The sequence below is a fragment of the Aythya ferina genome (genome assembly GCF_964211825.1).
Source record: "Aythya ferina genome assembly, chromosome: 13".
NCBI lineage: Eukaryota > Metazoa > Chordata > Aves > Anseriformes > Anatidae > Aythya > Aythya ferina.
Genome location: NC_140311.1, coordinates 16,052,475 through 16,073,776, shown reverse-complemented (window position 1 = coordinate 16,073,776; position 21,302 = coordinate 16,052,475). Strand labels below are relative to the sequence as shown.

Sequence of the window (21,302 nt, the reverse complement as noted above, 5' to 3'; positions counted from 1 at the left end):
AGATCAGTCAAAGTGCAATCGGGTCAATAGTCTTTCTTCGTCATGCTCTCGCTTCTTATCGCTTTATAACCAGGGTCCCAAACAAAGGGAGACATGCTACAGACGGCGAGTCTACGGAGAAACGCAGCCGCTGCCTAACTCAGCTCAGAGGCTCCCTGCGCTGGACCGCGCGTTGAAGATTTGGAGCCGAGCCATCACGTTTGCATTGGCAGAGTTTTGCCTGCCCTGATGGAAAAGTCCCGCGTGCCCTAGCGCGACGCAGCGCGATGGCTGTGCCGCAGGCGGCGCCAGCCTGGGCAGACGTCAGCAGACAGCCATAGCGCCGGTCCCGCTCTCCCATTTCAGACTTGATGTTTCCGAGCTCGTTTTTCACCCTCCCAGCTACATTTACAATGGGTTTTGCCCCAGCAAAGGTGCCCCAGTGACCAGCCCCGAGCAGCGCCACCCCAAGGACCGCTCGGCACCAGCTCCCGCGCCAGAAGGGAGCAGCGCAGGCGGCTCGGGGGGAGCGCTGCCGCAGGGACCTGTGTCACTAGATGAAGGGCAACTTGTTGGTTTGGAAAGCTGGTCAGACTTTTCCATAGGGTTTTAAATTTATTGGTCGTGTTTCAGCCCCAAATGGCTATATGCAATGCAGTAAAGGCTTGCTTCTGCTCAATCCAAATGGGCAGCAATGGATGGACTGGCAAGGCTACACCGCCAGGGTCTGTTGGTGGCTGGGTGCGCAGTGCCCACCTCAGTGTCACAACGCCTGTGCGGGGAAGGGGTGAGGGGACACTGCTCTCACGGGGTTCCCAAGACAGAGGGGAGCTCCAGCAAGCTGGGACCTACACAGCCACTCGTAAAGGATGACGCACAGATCGCAGCGCGGGGTGAATGGAGGCGGAACAGAGGGAGGCGTGGTGCCACCATAGTGCAGCCTACAGGGAAAAGTCACAGCTACTTCTGCATCGCCTCCCCGCCACACCACTGAGGAGGGATAACCCTCAGGATACTGCGACCAGCTGGAAACCGCAACTTCCGAAAGGGATGGGAAGGAGCAGGGCTCCGAAGTGGGGTGCTGTAAGCTCTGGCCAGCTCTGGATCCCCTCTGCTGCATGCAGAACTGCTCTTCCTTCTGCGGGAGGGCAGCCCCGGCCGCGAGACGGGTGGCAAGCGTCGCACGGGGCTATCGCGAGGCCGCTGCCTCCCCTGGTCTTAACCGCAGGAGCGAGGTGACTCTACCCGAGTAGCTCAGTGTCCTCGTCTGGAAAGCGGGATGGCATGACCCACCTACCTCACACGAGGGTGGTGAAGCTAAATTAATTAATGTTTGTAAAACACTTTGAGATCCTCGGATGGGAAGGTGCTAGAGAAGGCAAAATACGGTGATTAGCACCCAGGTACCACAGCAAGGTGTGTAAAAGAAATGTGACTGCATTCAGTTCCTAGCCACACACAAACACATGCTTTGCAGGACCAACGCCGGCTGGCCCGGGCACAGGAAGGCTGCACACAGTCGGGTACTTACAGACAAAGGAAAAAGCCTCACAAAGTGCACTCACGGAGCTCGTCTGACCATTTCTATATGGTGCCACAGTGCCAAACCTCTGTTTTTTTTTTTTAATACAAAGCTAAGCCTTTTTAGGTGAGAAAATTCATCTTCTCTTGCTACAGGATTTACCCATCATGGATTCTTAAAGACATCAGAAGGTTCAGACCAAATGGAGATAGTATCTCAATGATGGCTAATCAATTTCTCCTCCTTTACAGCAAATACAATCCAGTCATGCAGCTTTCTGTCCACTGCAGGGAGTAACCAATGCTGTTCCTCATGGTGGACAAAAATTGCTCCATGATTCATTACTCACGAGCCTTTAACCAATTCATCACAGTTAGTATTTCAAACAGTTGAAAAGAGCAATCTGGCGATGTTCTGCATTTGTATCTATGCTGGAATAGGTACTCATCAACAAGCTTTCTACTCTACCTTTCCCAAGCTCCTCTCTCCCAGAGAGAGTGTGCAGAGAGGAGCCCAAGCCCAGAGCCCTGCTGTCCTGGGGTCAAACCCGGCCAGGGTCAGTGCTAGGAGACCCGAGACACCACGGGTACCCCTAGCTGGTGGGGCTCAGCAGTCCATTCGCATTTGCCACGCTGTGACTTAAGCCAATGATGTCCCGTAAGGGCAGAGCATGGACCTGAGCTCACCCCTGCCCCACCGCTTCCATCCCTTCTTCTACCACTGTCCTGCTCCACGCTGCCTGGCTGGAGGGCGATTCAATGTGTGGGCGGTGAAACCAACTCCAGGGTCTGCGCTGGAGACTGAACTCCAGCCCCGAACCCATGCCAGAGTGCAGACATCCCCCTGGAGAACCGCAGCCATTAGTGCCTTGGCTGCTTCTCCCAGGAATTTTAGGCTCCGTGTCAAGGTTAGGATCTAGTGCAGGTCCCTTACATGGCTGGAGCTGGGAAATGCATCTTCTGTCTGGTAGGCAGGTTGGATCCCAAAGGACTGCTTCAAAGGGAGATAATCCTGGTGCCACCAGGGTTACTACCTAATGCTCTACAACACAAAAGGGCTGTGAATCTAACGCTGCTGCTACGGGACAGCCAGCAGTTGTTTCTAGCTTTGGAAGACCTTAAAACCACACTGCTTTAATGACATGGCCCAACGTCTTTTGCATCCTGTGGCTGCAGAATTGCACCTGGCCTCGTGATGCATCTGGCCTGCCGTGCTGAGCCGTGCTGAGCTCTCTGCTGTCTTTAAACCAACTTGTGGAGGGTGACCTAATGGTTTTTAATCACGACACAGAAATGCTGTGAAATCTCCTGGATCAGCAAAATGTTATGCACTTGGGAGGCTGGAGAAGTAGAAAAAGGACAGGCTGGCTGAAGTCCACTGACATTGATGGAGTTACACTGCAAAGAATGTAATCCATAGGCTGTCTTCTCCAAACAAGAAAAAGGCAGACTCCCCTGGCCAGATCACTAGCAAACCCCAGTCAGTTCTTTCCCAAGGGAAGCCTTTTTGGTCCAAACTCCTGGAAAACAGCTATCCCCGCCTGGAACATGCCCATGCAAACACACACGCTGCCACTTCCCGCAGTAAAGAAGCTCAGACCCAGAGTCTTCAAAATTTTTTTTGTGTGTGACCCTGCTCGAGGATGTAGGGTTTTAGTATTAGCATCTAAGTTGGATGAACTTCAAAAGCTCCCGGTTGGTTCTCCTTGAATAAACAGCCAAAGGTTTGCATATTTATCATATTTATCAAATGGCGTCCATGGCCTGACCGATCACAACTGTGCGTCTCCATGGCATGCATAATCACTGGGTGTTTGAGGGCATGCAAATAAAAACATTTGTGCTCTGGCAAGGCAGGCTGATTATTCCCTAAGAATACATTTTCTTGTGAACCTGTGATACGGCATGTCGCAAAAGCTGGAGGTGCACCGAGAATGGCTTTGGTTTTGACATGCCGATGTTCCTGACAAGGTGCAACACAGGAATTATGTGCAGGAGGAGGGAAATTCACCTCATCTGAACATCTTCAGAACCCGAGAAGGAGCAATTCCGGGGAAAAGTATGACAGGTTGCTATTTTTCTATTCTGCTGTGAAGCGGTTTGTTCTCTCATCAGAACTCGGGGCTGTTGTGCAAAATTGTCTCTTGGGGGATTTTTTTTTATATGCAAAGCCATCACTCCACTGCAATTCAACAGAAAGAAATGAGCAAAGCTCTTTTCCAATGCAATTTTGGGCTGCTCGGCGAACAGAATTCAAAGCGCAAAGGGAAAGAATCGATAGATCAGTAATGATTTCCAGCCACAGCTGCTGCACTGCCTTCCCGAGGCGTAAGAAAACAGCTCTACACCAATGACCAGACTTGGAGCTCCTTCTGCTGGTTCATGCATAATTCTGCACAGTAGCAGAATATAAAGGCTGCAGCTGCACAGCAAGATCATTTGGCAGGGTGGGGGCCGTGGAAATCTGTTCGGAATAAGCAAAAAGAAAACTCCAGGGTTTATGATTTGGCTAGACAAAACTGGTGAAGAGAGATGCTGTGCTGTGAGTTGAAATTGTGCCTTTTTTTAGTGCTGGGACACGTCACTTGGAAGCTTTTGGCTTTCGCAGCTCAGAAGAAAACAATTAAAAGACAAAACACGATCTCCTTATTTTTTCCTTCTTTTTTTTCAAAGTGCCTCCTCTATTTGGGATCACACCGGGACTCCAGTAGCACCTGCAGACCCAGGAGCTCGCTGCCAACTCCCAGGACATCACACGGACACGTGCAGACGGCCCCACGTACAGCGGGGCGGCTCCGCTAACACTGCACCTCGTGAGAGTTAATACAAAGCAGACACGGAAAACACTCCAATTTGCCTCTATAACCATGGAAACTTGCCTTACAAGATGCTTATTCCATCCGCACCCTTTACAATTTTATCTCGTATTTTGATCAGGAGCTATTTCAGTGGCTTTTCTTCTGCCTATCCATCTAGGTAGCGTGCTGCTCGTTGCTCCCGCTCGTGGAGTGGGAGACAACAAAACGCCAGCACCTCCTGTGGTGGCTGAGGGGAGGCTGCTGGAAAGGAGGCAGTGCTGCACTAAGGGGCCTTCCGTGTCCTCAGGGGCAGCTTCAGGAGCCGTGTTCAAAAAATCTTACAAATTTCGTTTCCTTGTAGGTATTTTAACCCACACAACATGGGTTGCAGGGTACATACCTCAAGAACACTAATTGATGTATGGTTAATTACTGCTGCAGCAGAGACAAATTTGGTTTAAAGAAACCAGAAACAGCCATGGCTGAATGGGTACAACCCTTTGCCCTTCTTCAGCACATTTCAACAGAGGATCTCAAAGCACTTCACCACTGCTCATTCCGTTGCTGTTATATTCAGAGTCAGCAAACTCCTCTGTGCCTGGTATTAGATCTGCTGATTGCAGACAGCTTTTACACCAAGAGCACTTAGCAGCCACAGACTTCACTGGTCTTCACTTCCATGCTCAGCTCTCCACCTCAAATTTTGTCATGCTCACTCAAGAGGAACCTAAGTGGTGCATTAGCCATGGCTCTTCACGCAGCAGGGGATTTTTATCAATGGTCTGGCAGAGGAATATACTGCCAGGAATGGTACCTGTGAGGAGAATATGCCTGAGCTCCCCTTTCTAAGCCTAACTTCTCTGTTTGGAGGAGAAGAAAAGGGCTCACTGCTGCTCGGGGGGGACCCTGCAGCCTTGAAAAGTGCAACAGAGGAAAACAGTGATCTTGTGGCTGGGCTATTCCACAGCCAAGTGCACTGTCTGCAAACACCGAGCTAACCTCACCTTCCTGAATCTACTCACCAAGCCTGTTACTACAACCTACTGCCATCAGACTAGATGTTAAGATAACGATTCCTCATGTGATAAGCAAAAGCTAAGTGAGGCAAGGTGGAATAAATGATACAAGGGCTTTATCAATCAAAGCCAGCTGAAAACTAATTGTATTTATGTAGTCTCCCTCTCCTCCAGCATTCTCTACACTGACAGCAATGAGCACGGTGTCTGTGCCATTGATGGGCAGAGATCACTTTGTCCGGCGCTGCAGCCTCGCTGGGGTTACAAAATGAACCAAGCAAGACTGTCCCTTGCCTGACACACCTCACTGAGCCGAAAGTACGATAGTGCTGGGCTGACAGCCTCACTGCAGTTGGAATCTCAAACTGACATTGATGTCAACACCTTGACTCTTCAAATGAGGGCTCGGCATTGATGGAAAACCCGGGCGGGCTGTCTCACATCTCACCAACAACTCCCCTGGAGGATCTGCTCAAAGCGTGTGCCCACTGCTGAGTCACCGACACCGTCCTCAGAGGTCTCCCAGCCAAGAGTTTGTTCTTGATTTTGCTTAGCTCGGTGCTGGGCCAGATCTCGGATGGAACTGCCGACCGTCTTGGTGGTGGTGATCAGACAGCACTGCTTGTGGGCCCGCAGCACCCCGGGGGGCTGGGGCAAGCTGCAGGGGGGCACCACGTAACGCTGGTGTTTGGGAGGCCTGGGGAGGGGTCTCTGTTATGGGCAATGGGGTAAGCTCTGTGATGTCTCAGTCTGTGGGGATGCCACCAAGAACGTGATTAGCTCCATTCTTTCGCCTGTGCAGTGGGAAGCTTTGTGGAAAAAAAGGAAATGGCCCTGAATATGTGAAAATGCCAATGCCCCTCTTTGTTTCTAGCTGCTTGGTCTATGTGTTGCTCAGGCTCTTTCAGCCCCCCAGGCTATGTCTCCCCAGGTGTGAAGAGGATGGAAAACAGCCAGGGCCAATCTCGTTAGCAACAAAGATGCAAGGAACGAGGTTCAAACATTCAGAAAAACGACAGGAGGTGCCTGCAGACTCGGTTACCTGGTAAGCCCTGTCCTTGCCAGGTGGATGAAGCCAGCACAAGTACACTAATGCGCAGTTGCCTTGTTTTGCTGTATGGACTTGCTGGGGGAGAGCTTAAAGCGTACAAGTTTGAGATGTTAAACAAAGCTGTTGGGTGTTCGGGTCAGGGTTTTATGAGCTAGTTAGCCGTGAGCTCAAGTGATCAGAAAGGAAGAAGTTAGCAGGAAAATTCAGTGACTCAGAGGGAGTTTTACTGCAGGCCACAGCAGCTCATGCTGGCTGATGATTTAACCCCTGCTGGGGTTTGCATAGCTGGGTATTTACGGGCAGATTTAATGACAGCATCCTCAGCTGAAGGCAAAGGGTGATGTATGCTTTCCTCCTTCCCCTAGTCCCAGACCACCAGGCTGAAGACTTGTCCGCGCTGGGGGTCCCCGCTCTGGTGAAGCTGTGGCACAGTGCAGAGGTGAATACATGGGACAGAGAGAAAGGCAAGGAGCTGGCTCAGAGCACGGGGCTGCAGAGCTCTCCTGGGGCCGGAAAACCCCCTCACCTAGCTCTAAGGCCACTTCTTTAAATTTGAGCAGACATTTAATTTTCCAAAATGGGAATATTAATGGGAAACACAGCTTTGAAGATGGGCTCTCTTCACTGGGCAGTGGAACTGCTGATCACCCTGACAACCCTGGCTGACAGCTTCTAGGAGCGTGAGCTCACATCCCTTTTGTGCCTGGGGGAAGGAGACAGCCTGTGTGCTATGGGGACAGGTGTGGACAAAGCTGGGGAAGCCAGGAACTGAATGTTTCTGAACGCTGCAAACGCTCATCACAGGAGGGAAGATCAAAAGTGGCCACCAGAAGGGACGTCCCTGATGGACAGAGGCAGTGAAGGAGCCTTCTGCTTCCAGATACGCAGAAATGGAAAAAAGTACCCTGGGTAATCCTGTGTCGGTATTAAGAATAGACCAGAGTCCTACACGTGATCCATTTTCATGGGGACTTCAGCCTTGTTTCCACTGCTGTAGTCAATCACAAATGCAATTTTGGAAGTGCAATTTGATGCTATCTTAATGTCTAACTTGCCACTGCAGGCAGCAAAGGTCCTCAGTGGTACCCGGCCTTATCTGCAGAATTGCAGACTCGATCGACTGTGGTTTAAAAAGGGTGGGGTTTTGTTGGTGGTGCTGATGGTTTGTTTTTGTTTTTTTTAAATCAAGCCACATCAAATACTCTATTATTTTACTATTTCTAGGAGCCACCACACTGAATTCTATTTCCAGTTACCACGCTGACATTGAAAGACACTGAAGGGCTGTAACTGAGAGGCAAAATCTTGAACAATCAATGCAAAAAGAAAACAAAAAAAGCAAACAGTCCCTCTCCCTATCTGTCGGTAAGGCACACAACCAACACTACCCATTTACCTTACATCTAATGGACTTAAAAAAGGCAGAAAATTGGTTTAATGCTGTCTTAAGGCACCTGGCCTAATATTATTATGTTTTGTCCAATCTAATAAGTAGTGCAAATCGTAGTATATTGCTGAAATCTGACCTTGCACATAATTAAATCGATTTGGAAGGAGGCTTGTGTATGCATTTCTGTTTGGGCATGAGAATTAAGGGGTGGTTGCATCCAAATGGTCTGACTTGAGCCCCACAGACAACCCTCATTTGGGGACTGAAAATCTCAAAACATGGAGTTGTGCTCTTACTTAATCACCTGCATGAAGTTTCCATTAGTTCAAAAAGTTTCAAGGTTCCTTCTCCTGCTCTTGGGGGCTCTCTCACTGTCTCGCCCCCGTGTGCCGCAGCGAGCGGTACTTTAAATGTTTCCCCTTAAAATGCACGCAGCTGGCTCCAGAGTAATACCTCTGGGAGGTGTGGTACAACAGGGCATGAAATGAGCTGCAGTTTATACTATTTGAAAAATGTTTTTCTGCTTCACTTCTAACAAAGTTGATCGCATTTTCCATTTCACCTCCTTCACGGCTTTTCTCTCTTCCTTAAGTATTCTGTGACAGGGAAATTACCATGGGTTCCCATTTAAGAGGTGGAGGGAATGACTGAGATAATCTAGAAACAAGTAATAGGCATCCGCTGACATGGGAACAGAGCTCTCACCACTCAGGTCGTGCTGCTGAGCTGTCGAGCCCTGCAGCAGCCACTGAGATCTGTCCGGCGACGATCTCAGTGCCTTTAACTGTAACTGAATAAATACTTCAGCTGAATGCAGTGGAAATATCCCTATTCCTAACCAGTCTCACTGCTTTCCAGGTATAACTGATGCTCCAGAAACAACTTAACACCCCTTCCGATGCTTCTGTCCTGCTGTGGGAGGCTGGGTGGGGAGGACAAGGGCAGCCACACTGCCTGTAACTGCCCCGTGTGCGCACACCGGTCTGCCTGCTGCCAGCCCCAAGCAGCACCTCGGCCACAGCAACACAGCCCAAGCACCTTCCAGGGTCTTTGGCAAAAAAAAAAAAAAAGAAAAAAGTTGTTGGCAATTGATGTTAAATGCACATGGAAAGATTCAAAACATCAGTCACTATAAGCCACCTCTCTGGGATGTCCTCCTCCTATCTTTCTCTTCCGAGCAATTCCGCGAGCTCTCTGCTCTGTCTGTCTCGTGCTTCTCCTTGGATCCTGGGTAAAAGCACAAGGCAAACCAGGGTAAGAAACCCAAGAGTTTTCAGCAAAACATTCAGTGCAGCTACGTAATCTAATTAACCTAAGGCAGGGCTATGACTACCGTGACGTAGGACAAAAGAAACAGAGCCACTAATTTAATGGCCTTATTTGTTGTTATTTGAGATTTCATATCTTAAGTAAAAGAACCAGACTTTGCTTAACTTGATGCTAGCGGCCTGACTGAATTTCTATCCATCTTGAGGACTTCATCTCATAAAAAGAACTCCCAGTGTCATAGCATATGCTCGTTCTGCATAAAAGAAATGCTGACTGGTGTTTTATGAGCTAATTAATTTTATCAGAAAAGCCTACGCTGATAACCCCCCTCCCCTTTTTCATCTCAGAGAGAAAGAGAGAGAAAGAGAGGAAACGAGAGCAATTGCTGAATAAGAAATCAGTACAGTGCAGTTACGCTCATTATGTTTGTCAGGATGCAAGGACGGGGATTTAATTAGGAGTACTGGTAGGCATGCTCAGGCACCTTTGAACTGTGTCACTTAATGACTAAAGAGTAAAATTATTAATTAATAATTAATTAATAATTTAATTGAACAGCAAATAATAATTAAAACTGGTTTTGCCATGGCCATCATGCAAGTCAGATTATCCAGTTGCCATAATTTCCGTGATTGCTTCCGTGGTTGGGGGAGGATCTGCAAAACCGAGCTCGTGATAGCATCCGCTACTGCCAGACCTACACGGACACCGTGTCACATACCTGTCCCCGTTTTTGCGTATTTTGAGCTTAGAAAATCTGGCCAGGAGAGTTTTTAGAGAACATCTCAGCAGACAACAAAGAAAGTTAGTAGAGAGGAGAAGACTAATGACAATGGAGAGACACAGCAAACCATGGTGTTTACAGCTGGCCTAGCGAACCACTGCTGTACCAGCAAAGCCAGTAGACAACAAACAGGTGAGGCAGAAAGCAAAGAGCTCCTTCAACTTCTGCAAAAAAAACAAAACAACCCAATGCCCGTAGAGAATGGGGAAGAATCTACCTGGGACTGACTACAGCCAAGAAACGAGTTCTCTTAAAGCCCTGTTATAGGCCTAGTTGTGCTGAGGTACTTTGGTAACTGATCAATATGTCTATGACTTTGTGAAGCTTTGGAAAACGTGAAAAATTACCTCTCTGACTTCCCCTCCACATTGACTATTTCAAAACCTATATCTGCAGGAGTTATTGCCAGAGATAATTAACTATGGCCGTCTGGGCAGCTGAGACTCCCTTTAATATCTAGCATGGCATTTATTAGTTGGCCTGGGTGGGGAGATGAGCCTGACATCAGAGATACGTAACATCTTCACTAAGATGCATTACTTCCTAAAGCTGATGCTTCTGTGCTGTCCTTTAAAAGTTACAGGCAGCCCCAAGAACCATGAGCATCCCCTTTCCAAAAGCAGGAAAGGGGCAGATCCCTTACCATGCCCAATATTTTAGCCTTCTTTCTTTCTTTTCTAATGGGAGACTTTGGGAATTAGCAAAACACCTACACATCTCCGCACTCACTCCCGTTTCAGCCTGAGATAAACAACTGAGAAAGATTTCTGCCCCCAGGGACAGCTTCTGGACATGGGACTGGAGACACGAGATCAAATTCATCTCTAGCAGAATTCCAGTGGCTTCAACCGCATTAGACCAGAGATTAATTTGGCCCACAGGTACATTAAGAAAGGAAACAAAGCACAAACGGTATTTTATAAAAAAAGAGAAAGGGGAGAGGGAAATTCAAGGGGGACACTGGATCCTAGCCCAGCAGGATTCAGCCCAGCCCGCTCCACCCTCACATCACCAGGCACAGTGCATGTTGCCGGTTACCTTTTTGCTTACTGACTTTCTTTACTGTCATTGCCGCTTGCCGCTTTTGATTTTCAGAAATTTCAAAGCCTGAAAAAGGGAACACGGCAAATACAATTCAGAAGATTGCTTACAAAGCCTCCTTTTCTCTTGGGGAGGGGGGAAATTTTCTGCACTGTTTAGCAAACACAGAACTCCCTAGGTGGCAAAGCATCACCCAGTGAGCTGTGTGTACCGCAAGGTATTTCAATGAAAAGCAAATCTTCCTTGAAAGGACAGGCCTCCTTATAATCTCACTTGTGCAGGGTCTGTATGAAAAGTAAGATCAGACCCATTATTATTTATACAGTATCATCAATATGCCCAGTGCTTTACAGCTGAGCAACACAAACTGAGCCTGAACCGACGCTGGTTACAGTCAATTTATGGGCTGATGCTGAGGGAAGGGCACGGCTGATAAGTCATGGACTTTGCCGCCATCCTGCCCTGCACAAGATGTGCTTAACTCGAGCAGAAATGAGGCAGCCAGGAGACTCTGAGGTCAGGTGGCCGAAGAGTTCTGTCTTGCACAATACCCACGGAGGTCCAGGCTTGAAGCTATGGGCAGAATTTGCTCACTGAGGGCCCAAAATACCAGTAACTGAACTGGAAAGAGACCTATTTCATGGCAATGAGAGCAACCAAGGACATTTGAATTGTAATGCTACAATTTAAAAAAAAAAAGGTGGGCTTCTCCAACACTTGGGTCTAAATTAAGCATTACCAACAATCTCCTTTCAGATCCATTTCATATTCCTCACCTATCTTTTCATCTTCTTTAACCATCTTCCTTTCTTCTCTGAAAGCTCTGAGCCATCGCAACTTCTCCTCCAGTTTCTTGGCAAAGAATAAGTGCATTTCCTCAGTCTCCTTGTTATGAAGTTTGAAGGCATTCTTCATGCTCACATTGAAGTCATCATCTCGTCCGTCTTCTATATCCACCACTTCGTATTTATCCATGTCTATGCGACCTTTGTAATACAGAATATCTCTCCGTATCAGGTCCTGCAGAGAGAAAAGGAGAGATGGGCTGATTGTAAGGTACTTAGAGAGCCTCGACTCAGCAGGAACTTCATGGGAGGGTTGAAGAAAAGAAAGAAGCAATGGTGAAACACGGTCAGAGTCTTCAATTTTGTCTGCTGTGAATATATTTGTTGCTGACAGAATGAATAGGGGACATCATAGACAAAACACAGCAAAATAATACAAATCCTTATGCTGCAAAATTTTGCTTGTAGGAATGAGAAAATGCCTTTTAGTAGGCAATACTCTTCCATCATTTCCCATGGGTTTAGTGTCTTCTTATTGAGCTTAGGGTGTTACTCCTGCTCCATATGACAGGAAAACAGAAAACACAGGCTGGTGGCCTGATGGGATTACTGTGCTGCAAAAGGGGCTGTGTGGAAGGATAAAACTTGAGAAATCAGCTTGTGCATGCTTGGCAGTACAGGTCCAGTAGTGCAGCTCTCTCTTGTCCAGACGCATTTTTAGTGGCAGAGTCTCTGCCATTTCTGCCATTTGCCTGGAACTGATCTATTCTTGCACAATTCATCAGTGAGAAAACCACCCCCAGTTCTCAATTCAAAGAACCCTTAAAATTCTCTCTAACCCATTATGCCCTGGTTTTAACCAGCTTAATTTTTTGCTTATTCCCTCCTTGACGTTTATAGCCTTTACAACCAGACCTGCTCATCTTCACCTGCTTTCTAGATCGATCATTCCTGCCCCTTTGCTTATCAGCGACTGCTCAATTCTCCATGCCAGGACGTGTAAAGAAAACTAATCTTCATTATTAATATTTCAGAATGCAGGTAAGAACACCCGCAGTTCCTCGGGCTGTTTGACCTGCCCAGTGCAACCTGCTCTCCGTGCCAGCGGCACACCGTGCAGCAGCGCCGTGTTTCGGCGACCGCGGCCCCACAAAGAGTGGTTACAAGGCATGCATATGTGAAAAGGCAAATTTAGAAACATGCAGTTCAGGTTGTCTTCCTCTATCCACTCTCTAAATATAATATTTGGGTGTATTAAATTAACTTCACTACATTCTGATTTTTGAGAGTGCCCTAAGACAAACGCTATGCCAAACAATTCATTTAAAAGGAAAGAAAATCGATGTACAACATTTACTTACTCAACATTTAGTAGCGAGGTGGGTTTTTTTGTTTGTTTTTTTAAGTTAAGCAGTAGGCATTATTTTAAACAAATCATTTATCTTGAAAAATAAATTATACATCATAGTTTTTCAGCAAACTTGCTCATGGATCTTACAGACAGCATTAACTATCATGAACTGGGCAGAAGCTTGTACTCTAAAATTTGGATCTCTCCTCTAAAATGCTCTATGGGGGAAAAAGCATCCATTAACTAACGTATTGTATAAATCCATTAATCAAGATGTTGTATAAATATCTTCCACTAGTACATAGAGCTTTGAGCAGTGATGCTGTCCAAAACATAAGAAAAGGATACTTCAGGCTGACTATGAATAGGAAAAACTTTTCTGCATTTGGAAATTTGTTCCTCCCTTCCCCCCACCCCGCTGATAAGAGGTGTTAGGCATCACACTAAACTTGTTCAATTAAGTCAGTACTGTGAACTGGGTTTAAATTTTAGCCTTGGACTAGTTCTTTGAAATAGCATTCATCTTTACCACATTCTCAAAAAATTGGTAACAAAACTCATAGGAAAAAGATTTGCTCCTTCAAGCAGTTACACCAACAAATATTCTTTTTCCCAGACAAGAAGAAGAAAACTTGCTGCTGTTGAAAACTTCTAGAACAAAGCAGTCTGTCCTTGTGAGACAGGTGAAGTGGGATCCAACATACTTTTCTGCACAATATTCATGGTTATATAGAAATTTGTTCATAAAAGGTATTATAAAAAATAAACAATCACAATCCTCCTCACCTGGTACTGAAAATGCAATACTCTGTGCGTTAGCTTTTTCCTTGCCCATACCAGACGCGTTGCTTTCCCTCTTACCTCTTCAATTTTGGGTTAGAAAACATTATGAGCTATTTTTAATACCTAATGCTAAATGAATGTTTTAACAGGCTTACGCTGTTGTTAGGCTTCCAGAGGACAATGCCTCTGGTGTGGGCACGTTCAGCTGAGCTGCTCCATGCATTTATTTCCCTTCCACGGCTGCGGGGCTCCTGCAGCTCAGAAGCTCCTGGGTTTTGCAGGTATTGCTGCGTGTTGGGTGTGAAGATAACGGTGTTGCCTAGGAGTTACTGAAGGAGCAATGAGGAGATAATGGAATCCTACAAGCGCTTTTGGAAGTGAGATGGCCCCGCGGAATATTATCGTTGGTGAAAATGCAGCAGCAGGACGACCAAGCTCAGCTATCTGGGCTGTTTGCAAAAACCAGGCAGAGAAGAAGCGGCGTGTTTTTGTCCTTCAGCATTAAATAAGCACATGGGGGAAGCTGGGAATAGCAGCAAGCGCAGAGCTCCCGCCTGCCTCTTTCACTTTCATTCTGAGAAGAGTCTTTTTGGTAACAAACCGAGAAGAAATGCCTCAGCCTCTTTCCCGTCACCCTCCCCAGAGCACCCAGCCTCCAGCTTGGCAGGAATCTGCTGCTGGAGAAAAGGCCCCGGAGGGAGAGACCAGAGGAGAGAAAGGCTCCGCAACAGAGGCAGGTGAAACCCTTCAGAGATGCCCAGGAAATCAGAAGAGCTCTGAGCTGGTCCATGAGGGATGTTACCTGCGTGAGGCCCACTGCCCTGTGCCAGCGGTGCATTTCTTCCTTGCTTCCATCATGGCAGGACCATTCCCCACCCATTGGCCATGAACTCCAGCACCGGTACCCAAGTTTTCAAGGGACCCTTTCATTTTCCACACATCAGTGCATGGTTTGTATGCACACGGGTTTGAGAAAGTTCAGTCCATACAGCAGATGGATAACTGCAGCTAGATTGTGTCCCCTGCAGCAGGGACAGTGTGCTGCTATCACTCCTGATTATCCCAGGGACACCACAGGAGAGAATCGGGAAGAAATTATTAAGCTCTAGGATTTAGGTTTGTTTATATGCTGGCTATATTAGTACAGTATTATCTAGCTACAGTTTAGCCAGCATGCAGACCAGCTGGTTAAACTGTCCAGTTTTGGATGTCATACAAAAATAAATAAATAAATAAAAATGTTTCATTAAGTGCAAGAAAATGTGGGGAAAAAAAGGCTCTGAAAACCTGATCGGTGGGGAAAGGCCAAGAAAGATGGAGCTGCTTAATCTAGAAAGGACATAAATCAAAAGGAACAAGCTGTTGGTATTCCAAAATGGGAAAGCTTCTTCGAAGAAGGCTGGTGATCAATTATTCTCCATTTTGATTGTGGCTTGGCTTAATTTACCGCAAGGGAGAAGGGGATTAGACACTTGGAAAAAAATCTTTCTAGCTGTAAGAGTTGATATGCAGGAGAACAGACAAAATAGGGAAGCCTTGGGACAGCACTCCCTGGAGATTTTCAGAAATAAGGTTAGACAAACATCCATCAGAGAAGATCTGAGTATACTTAATCCTGCAAGGGAATAGCTAATCTCCTGGGGTCCTTCCCAGCTCTACGTTTTGATGATGTCTAAGAGAAAGGCGACAGATGGAGACAAAAAGGGATGAGAGCAGGTAGGATTATTACGGACGTCAGGGGCAGTATGAGAGAAGCCCCAGGGCGCGGGCTGGGACAGCAAACACGAGGAGCAGCGACATAAACCTGCAGTCTCTGCAGACTGCATCCAGATTGCATTGCATGGCTCTTAAGAAAATTGATGCATTTAGGTCATTTGCACTTATTTGTCTGAATATGATCTTTTTTTACCCTACAGCTTCTGTGATTTCTTTTTCTTTCTCTAGCTGAGAGGTTAATTAAGCTCTTCTGAATAAAATGCTCTGCAGTCTGTTCACATAATATGTACCAAGAATTCACAAGGAAAAGATGAAGCCAAAAAAATGTATTTGATGGGAGCACAAAACGAAGTTTTGACACATTACATAAACCTACCACGATTCTGCTCTCTGCGTTTGCTTTCTCGGAGGTCTGCAGCTGACGTGCCTGTGCCTGGGGTAGCGGCTGTGCTCGGGGGGGGGGCCCTGCCTGTGGGACCTGCCTGGGCCCTTTTATCCTGCTCCCACCCTGACTTAAAGCTCCCGTTTCACTGCCCCCTCTCAGAAGGGGGGAGGCGACTTTCTCTAGCCAGGCTTGAAAGAAAAAAAAAAAATCTAATTTGTGACTGCCACGAGGAAGCCGAGGCTGGCCCTTAATTGGAAAAGCTGAAGATGTGGAGTTGCGCCGTGGCTTCCACGATGAATTATGCACCTACCCCCAAATTATCACACTGGATCTAGACATCTCTATTAAGGATTGCACCCGTAAATCAGACTGCTCAATAACTCTTACTACTTGCCCTAGCACGGCTTTCTCCCCCTGCTCCCCAGCTTCAATCCAGCTTGGTTTTCCTGCCGCGGGTACCGGGGGCCGCAGCCCCACAGCCAGGCGCTGCCTGTTGGTGCTGGGGGGTGCTGTGCCCTACAGCAGCCACCCCCCGTGCCACTGGGAATAGGAATAGAGGAAATAGGATGTTAATCATGAGGAGTCAGTTGCTAGTGCAAGATGGCTTCGGAATTAAAAGCTATTTAAGAGATTAAGCAGCACACGAGGAAGAGATTTCTCTGGGCTGCGCACCGGGGAACCTGCCCGCATGGGGCGCCTGCTGCTGCTTGCACAAAGCTGGTGTCCTGTGTGGAGAAGGGCACGCCGCCTGTTCTGCACACACTTAGGGCAAGGTTTGGGGTGAGCTCTGCCTGGGAAAAGCCCAGGAGGAGGGCTCAGAAAGGAGTGAGCTCCTGTCTGTGCAGGTCCCAGGCACTGCCTTTGCCAATGGTCCCACCGGTGGGGAGCGGGACCTGGTGGGATCTGTCGGGAGCTGGGGGCACAGAGGGGCTGTGCTTTTGGGATTTGCTGCCGTGGGCAGGCTGTCAGCAATTCAAATGCTTCTTGCAGTGCAGGACCACGCAGGTTGCTGGTCGGTGTCGGGGAATGTAATGGATCCCTGCCCTCTCCCCAGGCAGCCTCGGAGGAGGAGCTGGCCCTGGGCACGTCCCAGGCAGTTCGTTCCTGTTCCCTTTGGGTGCTGCCATTTCCATGCACTTCACAAACTCCTCCTGTAAATTGCTTTGTGGGTGGCACGCAGGGAGGGGCTGCGAGGTCTTAAGCTACTGTTATGACTTGAGGATGGCACTTTTTTTTTTTTTTCCAAGAGCCATGGTTTACTCTATGCTAGGTCACACTCTACTTCTCATGCATAAAACAAGGCGTCTGTAAAACGCAAGCAGGGGAAGAGCCATTTGCAGCCATGAGTCATTAGATCCCTTTTATAAACTGACGATAGGAAAAAACGCCAGCCACAGAATAATCTCTTACAAGTTTCTCATCACACTTGCAGGTTGTTGGTCCTCCCGGCTACCAAAATCCCGCACGTCCCCATGGCGAAGCAGCTGCAGAAGGGCTTTGGGAGGAGGGATGCACCGAGCCCCTGGGTGCAGGCACACCGAAAGCCTGTGGTGGCAGCTCTTTAACAGCTCGGGGCCCTCTAAGAATAGCTCGGAGGTACACGCTGCCTGACCAGGAGCTGGCAGAGCATGGGCAGGCAGTGAGGGGGCTCTGCGGGTGGCAGATAGAGTCTGGGGGCAGCAGACACCGTGCTCTGGGGTTCCCTGGACCAGGCAGAGCACAGCCTGAGAGCTGCTGGGAGGCCACAGGGTGGCTCTCCTGCTGGGGATCGCCACCCCGTCCCCACCCCAGCCTCATGGAAGGCCATCACAGTGGATGCTCTCCGAGACACTTTGCTCTGGGTGACCGCAGCGGGCTTCTTCCCTCACTACTCCTTACCCCAGAACACAGCCCGGAGCGAGGAGCTGCTGCTGAAGCCCTCGGGGCTGGAAGGCCACGAGCATCACGCTGTGCATGCACAGCTAAAGCAAAGCCAGGGCTTGCCCTAAACACCCTGTAACTGAAACCCAGCGCAGATGAGGCAGCAAGGCAGCCGCACGCTCAGAAGCAGCAGTGCCTGCAGGCTGTGGGCTCTTCAGGAGAACGGGGATTCGGGGATGAGGCTGAAAATAGGGACCCTGCCGAGCTGGAAACTCTACAACTTGGTGAGCAGCTAAATTTGATTTATCGATTTGAGTCGATATATAGTGAAGAGTTGATGCTGAGATTGGGAAAAGACTAAATCAGGGTCTATAAAAATGACACCCAAACACCAGCCCACAGTCTGGGAAAGGCTGAGCTGTCTTGAACCGCACTGTGGGTCCGAGCCCCCGCTCAGGGGATTTCTCACTGACCTGGGCAGCGATTGCTGAGCAGAATGGAAGAAGCAGAGGGAGCGAGCAGGGTTTTTCAATTTACTCCCGAAATTTGTCCTGATTTTCCTGCCTGCCTGCTCTCCATCCTCACTCTGCCCGGCCTGCCGTGAGCAATGAGAGCATGGCACGCTGCCACCTCGCCGTGTCTTTGGGTATCTTTAGTCATGAGGGCTTTCAACATTCTTTGGCTTTTTAAAAAAAGATTCAGCGCCTACATTTTTAAAATCTAATTTACCTTAAAGCAACCCTTTGAAGAAAGCAGCACAGCCTGGTTTTCTTGAATGCTGAGGACACAGTTTTCCCCAGCATTTGTTCATTTAGACTTATCTGACTGAGGAATGGTTTTTAAGACAGGACAGTCCTGCACCATTCTCACCGACCTCTGCAGAGTGCACGGCACAGCTGGGCCTCTTCTCTGTCCAAACGAGACCCTAAAACTCAATGAACTCTGTTGTTGTTTTTTTTTCCCTAAACAATCTTGGTATCAGAAAATAAATCTAAGCCCTGGCTGGATGCCAGTGACCCTGAACCACCATGTCGGACACCGTGGTTTGGGCTTAGCCAGCCTTTAAGGGCAAGGAAATGGGGGCTGCTCAGCGCGACCTGAAAGCACAATGAGGGAAAGCTCGTAGAAACGGGGGGCTGCCAGCACCACCTCCCCGGCACGGCCCCGATCTCCAGCTGCACGATGCCCCAGGTGAATGTGGGAACCAAAACATCTGCGCTGCCCGCTTGTGTAACTCTCCCCTGCACAAGGACAGCTGTGCTGGGGAGGTCAGCAGGTTGCTGCCAAATTCTTCAGCCGTGTCTGTCTCCCTGGGAAGGGTCTGGGGAGAGATGCTCGATCCACCCTCGCCAGCTCCATGAAGCTGCGGTGTGGGATCTGAGTGGGGGAGGCCTGGAGCCGAAAGCGTTTACGTGGAAATGCTATTTTTGCTCAACGCATTTAGTGGGGCAGCAGTGGCATTTCGATGCCTCGTTCCACCTAAAGCCCAGTCAGATGCGAAGCCGCGAGGCGAGGGCGAGTGCGTTTCCAAAGAACTAACACCAGGAAGGGATGGGAAACCCTCCTGCAGGCACGGCACCGCCTTCCCGTTCCCTGGGGTGTGCTCCCAGGGGCTTGAAGTCGTGCCACCGACAGGACGCAGTGGGAGCAGGGTTACATTTTCAGCTTTTGAGGTTTCGCTTGTGGGCCAGATTTACACCCACTGCAACTGCAAGAGCGATAAATGAGGCGCAGAGAATGCTGTGCAGCATCTTGCATATCGCTGTAGTTAGATGAGTAGGCTAAATCTGTTCCCCATCCAGAACACAAAACACTGACTGTGAATGACTTGCTGAATTCAGCCCTTTCTGGATTCTACCACTAAATTAGCAACTAACAACCTCCAGCCTTCCCCTACCTCCAAGCTGGAGCTTTCCTGAGTCCTGCTGACCCTGCTGCTTCCAAGGGGCTCTGGAAACACCATTCCTTAAAAGCTTGATCCTCTTCTTTGGGACTGTGACCAGACCATCCTCAGCCCTGCCTGGTTTTTTGGTTGTCTCCATGCTCATCTCATGCTATCTCATTAACTCAGCTTGCAAAGTGCTTCACCTGCAAGCACACCACACCGCCGAGCCTCAGCGAGCTGCTGCTTGAAAACAGCGAAACACGGCCTGCCCCGACCCAAAACGGGGTGTTTTATGGAGGTTTAGATTACGGGGAGGAAAAAAGCAAGGGTGTGAGGTGCTGCCAAAGTCAAACAGTGTTCCTTGTGGGTGAAAAAAGCACTTGAAGTACTGAGAGTTGTCCCAGTGCCACGTCATGTTTGCAAACAAGATTTGCAGCCAGCCCTGTGAGACCCATTTGCCTGCCATAAAAGCAGGGCCGGCGTTTTGGTGCAGAGATTACCTCAGTGTTCCTTAGCAGAAGCGATCTGGGAACTAGACCTTCTCACACGAAAAGGGCTCAGAAATGTCTCTTTTATCTTCCTGTTTGGAAACTTGAACTGCGATGGAGTTTGACAGGATGATCTTATTTACTCTATCTCCTGTAGCACAGCTATTTCTGGCTGGCTGTCCGGCTATTGCTATTAAACTGGTCTCATTTTGCTTCTCATCCAACCTACTTCGCTCCGAGAGCTCAAGGGAAGACAGCAAATAGCAATAAAACACAAGCTGGAGTTTACATTGCATCTTGCTTACAAGAGACACATAAAAAGTGCAAATTAAACCCAACTGTGTTTTGTTCAGCCACTGCTCTTTCGGTGCTGCAGCAAACACGAAACACGGAGCCCCACCAAGGCCTTGTTCTACCATGGGTGGAAGAAAAGCATCATTGGGTGCAAAGATGCTGTTAACCCTTCCTGCTGCACGCTGTCAGTTCCAGCCTAATGCCACAGTACTCTTGAGCCCACCGGGGAAACCCAACCTATTACCCAGAACAGAAAAAAAGATGTTCATCTATTATATGGTGAGCACCTCCAGCATCCCCCAGCGTAACACGCTATGATCATAATTAATACGGCGTGTCACAGTCCGGGATGTTAAGTACTATGATTTGCAAATTTAAAGCATCTCCGTGTCAAACCCTCTCAGCTTCAGGTTGAGACGAAAAGTAGACCCTGTGCCTTTAAGGCAACATCTTTTAATGCTAACATCATCAAGGATTGACTTCATTTCTTGGTAATTACAGTTAGCACTCTGGAATATGTATTCTTCTTTCCTGATTATAGACATATGGTAAGTCAAACTGAGGCCAGTGCTTGCTTCCTACACAGTTTATTCCCTTCTTCCTTTCCAAAAGGCGTTTTCGGGTTAGGGTGACTGACCTACACCCTCTTCTGAAGGCAGCACCACTTTGTCCTCCCAACTCCCAACCTCTGGTTCAGGAAACACAGACAGAAAATGCATTAGGAGAGCTTGACGTTAGTCCAATAACCACAAGTTACCCAGCTTTGCAAAGAAAGTCCAAATCATTCTCCCAGTGGCTCTTAATCATGAACTGTTGGCCAAGCTGCCTCAGTGCACCACGTTTGCCACAGCTTCTGGGAACGCTGTGCAGTGCCTGCCTGCACCCCCCGGCAGTTCGGCAGGCAGG

General features: G+C 48.4%; 2 protein-coding genes across 19 annotated transcripts in view; one reads left to right on the top strand and one right to left on the bottom strand.

Annotated features, from left to right (window-relative positions):
- The window catches only part of LOC311444123 (uncharacterized protein), a 293,968-nt gene extending 286,047 nt beyond the window's left edge, over positions 1 to 7,921 (top strand). The window contains exons 11-13 of the mRNA XM_084535025.1: positions 74 to 5,831; positions 6,246 to 6,359; positions 6,731 to 7,921. The gene's annotated coding sequence lies outside the window, so the exon portion shown is untranslated. The remainder of the gene's footprint in view (positions 1 to 73; positions 5,832 to 6,245; positions 6,360 to 6,730) is intronic.
- The window catches only part of ARHGEF9 (Cdc42 guanine nucleotide exchange factor 9), a 178,806-nt gene that overhangs the window by 9,828 nt on the left and 147,676 nt on the right, over positions 1 to 21,302 (bottom strand). For 12 of the 18 annotated variants that reach the window (XM_084535003.1, XM_084535016.1, XM_084535013.1 and 9 more), the window contains 3 exons: positions 11,626 to 11,869; positions 10,847 to 10,915; positions 8,896 to 8,982 (listed from right to left, as the gene is read on the bottom strand). In XM_084535003.1, coding sequence (XP_084391129.1) covers positions 8,896 to 8,982; positions 10,847 to 10,915; positions 11,626 to 11,869 — 400 coding nt within the window. The remainder of the gene's footprint in view (positions 1 to 8,895; positions 8,983 to 10,846; positions 10,916 to 11,625; positions 11,870 to 21,302) is intronic. The other 6 variants (XM_084535015.1, XM_084535014.1, XM_084535017.1 and 3 more) reach the window with 1 other exon arrangement.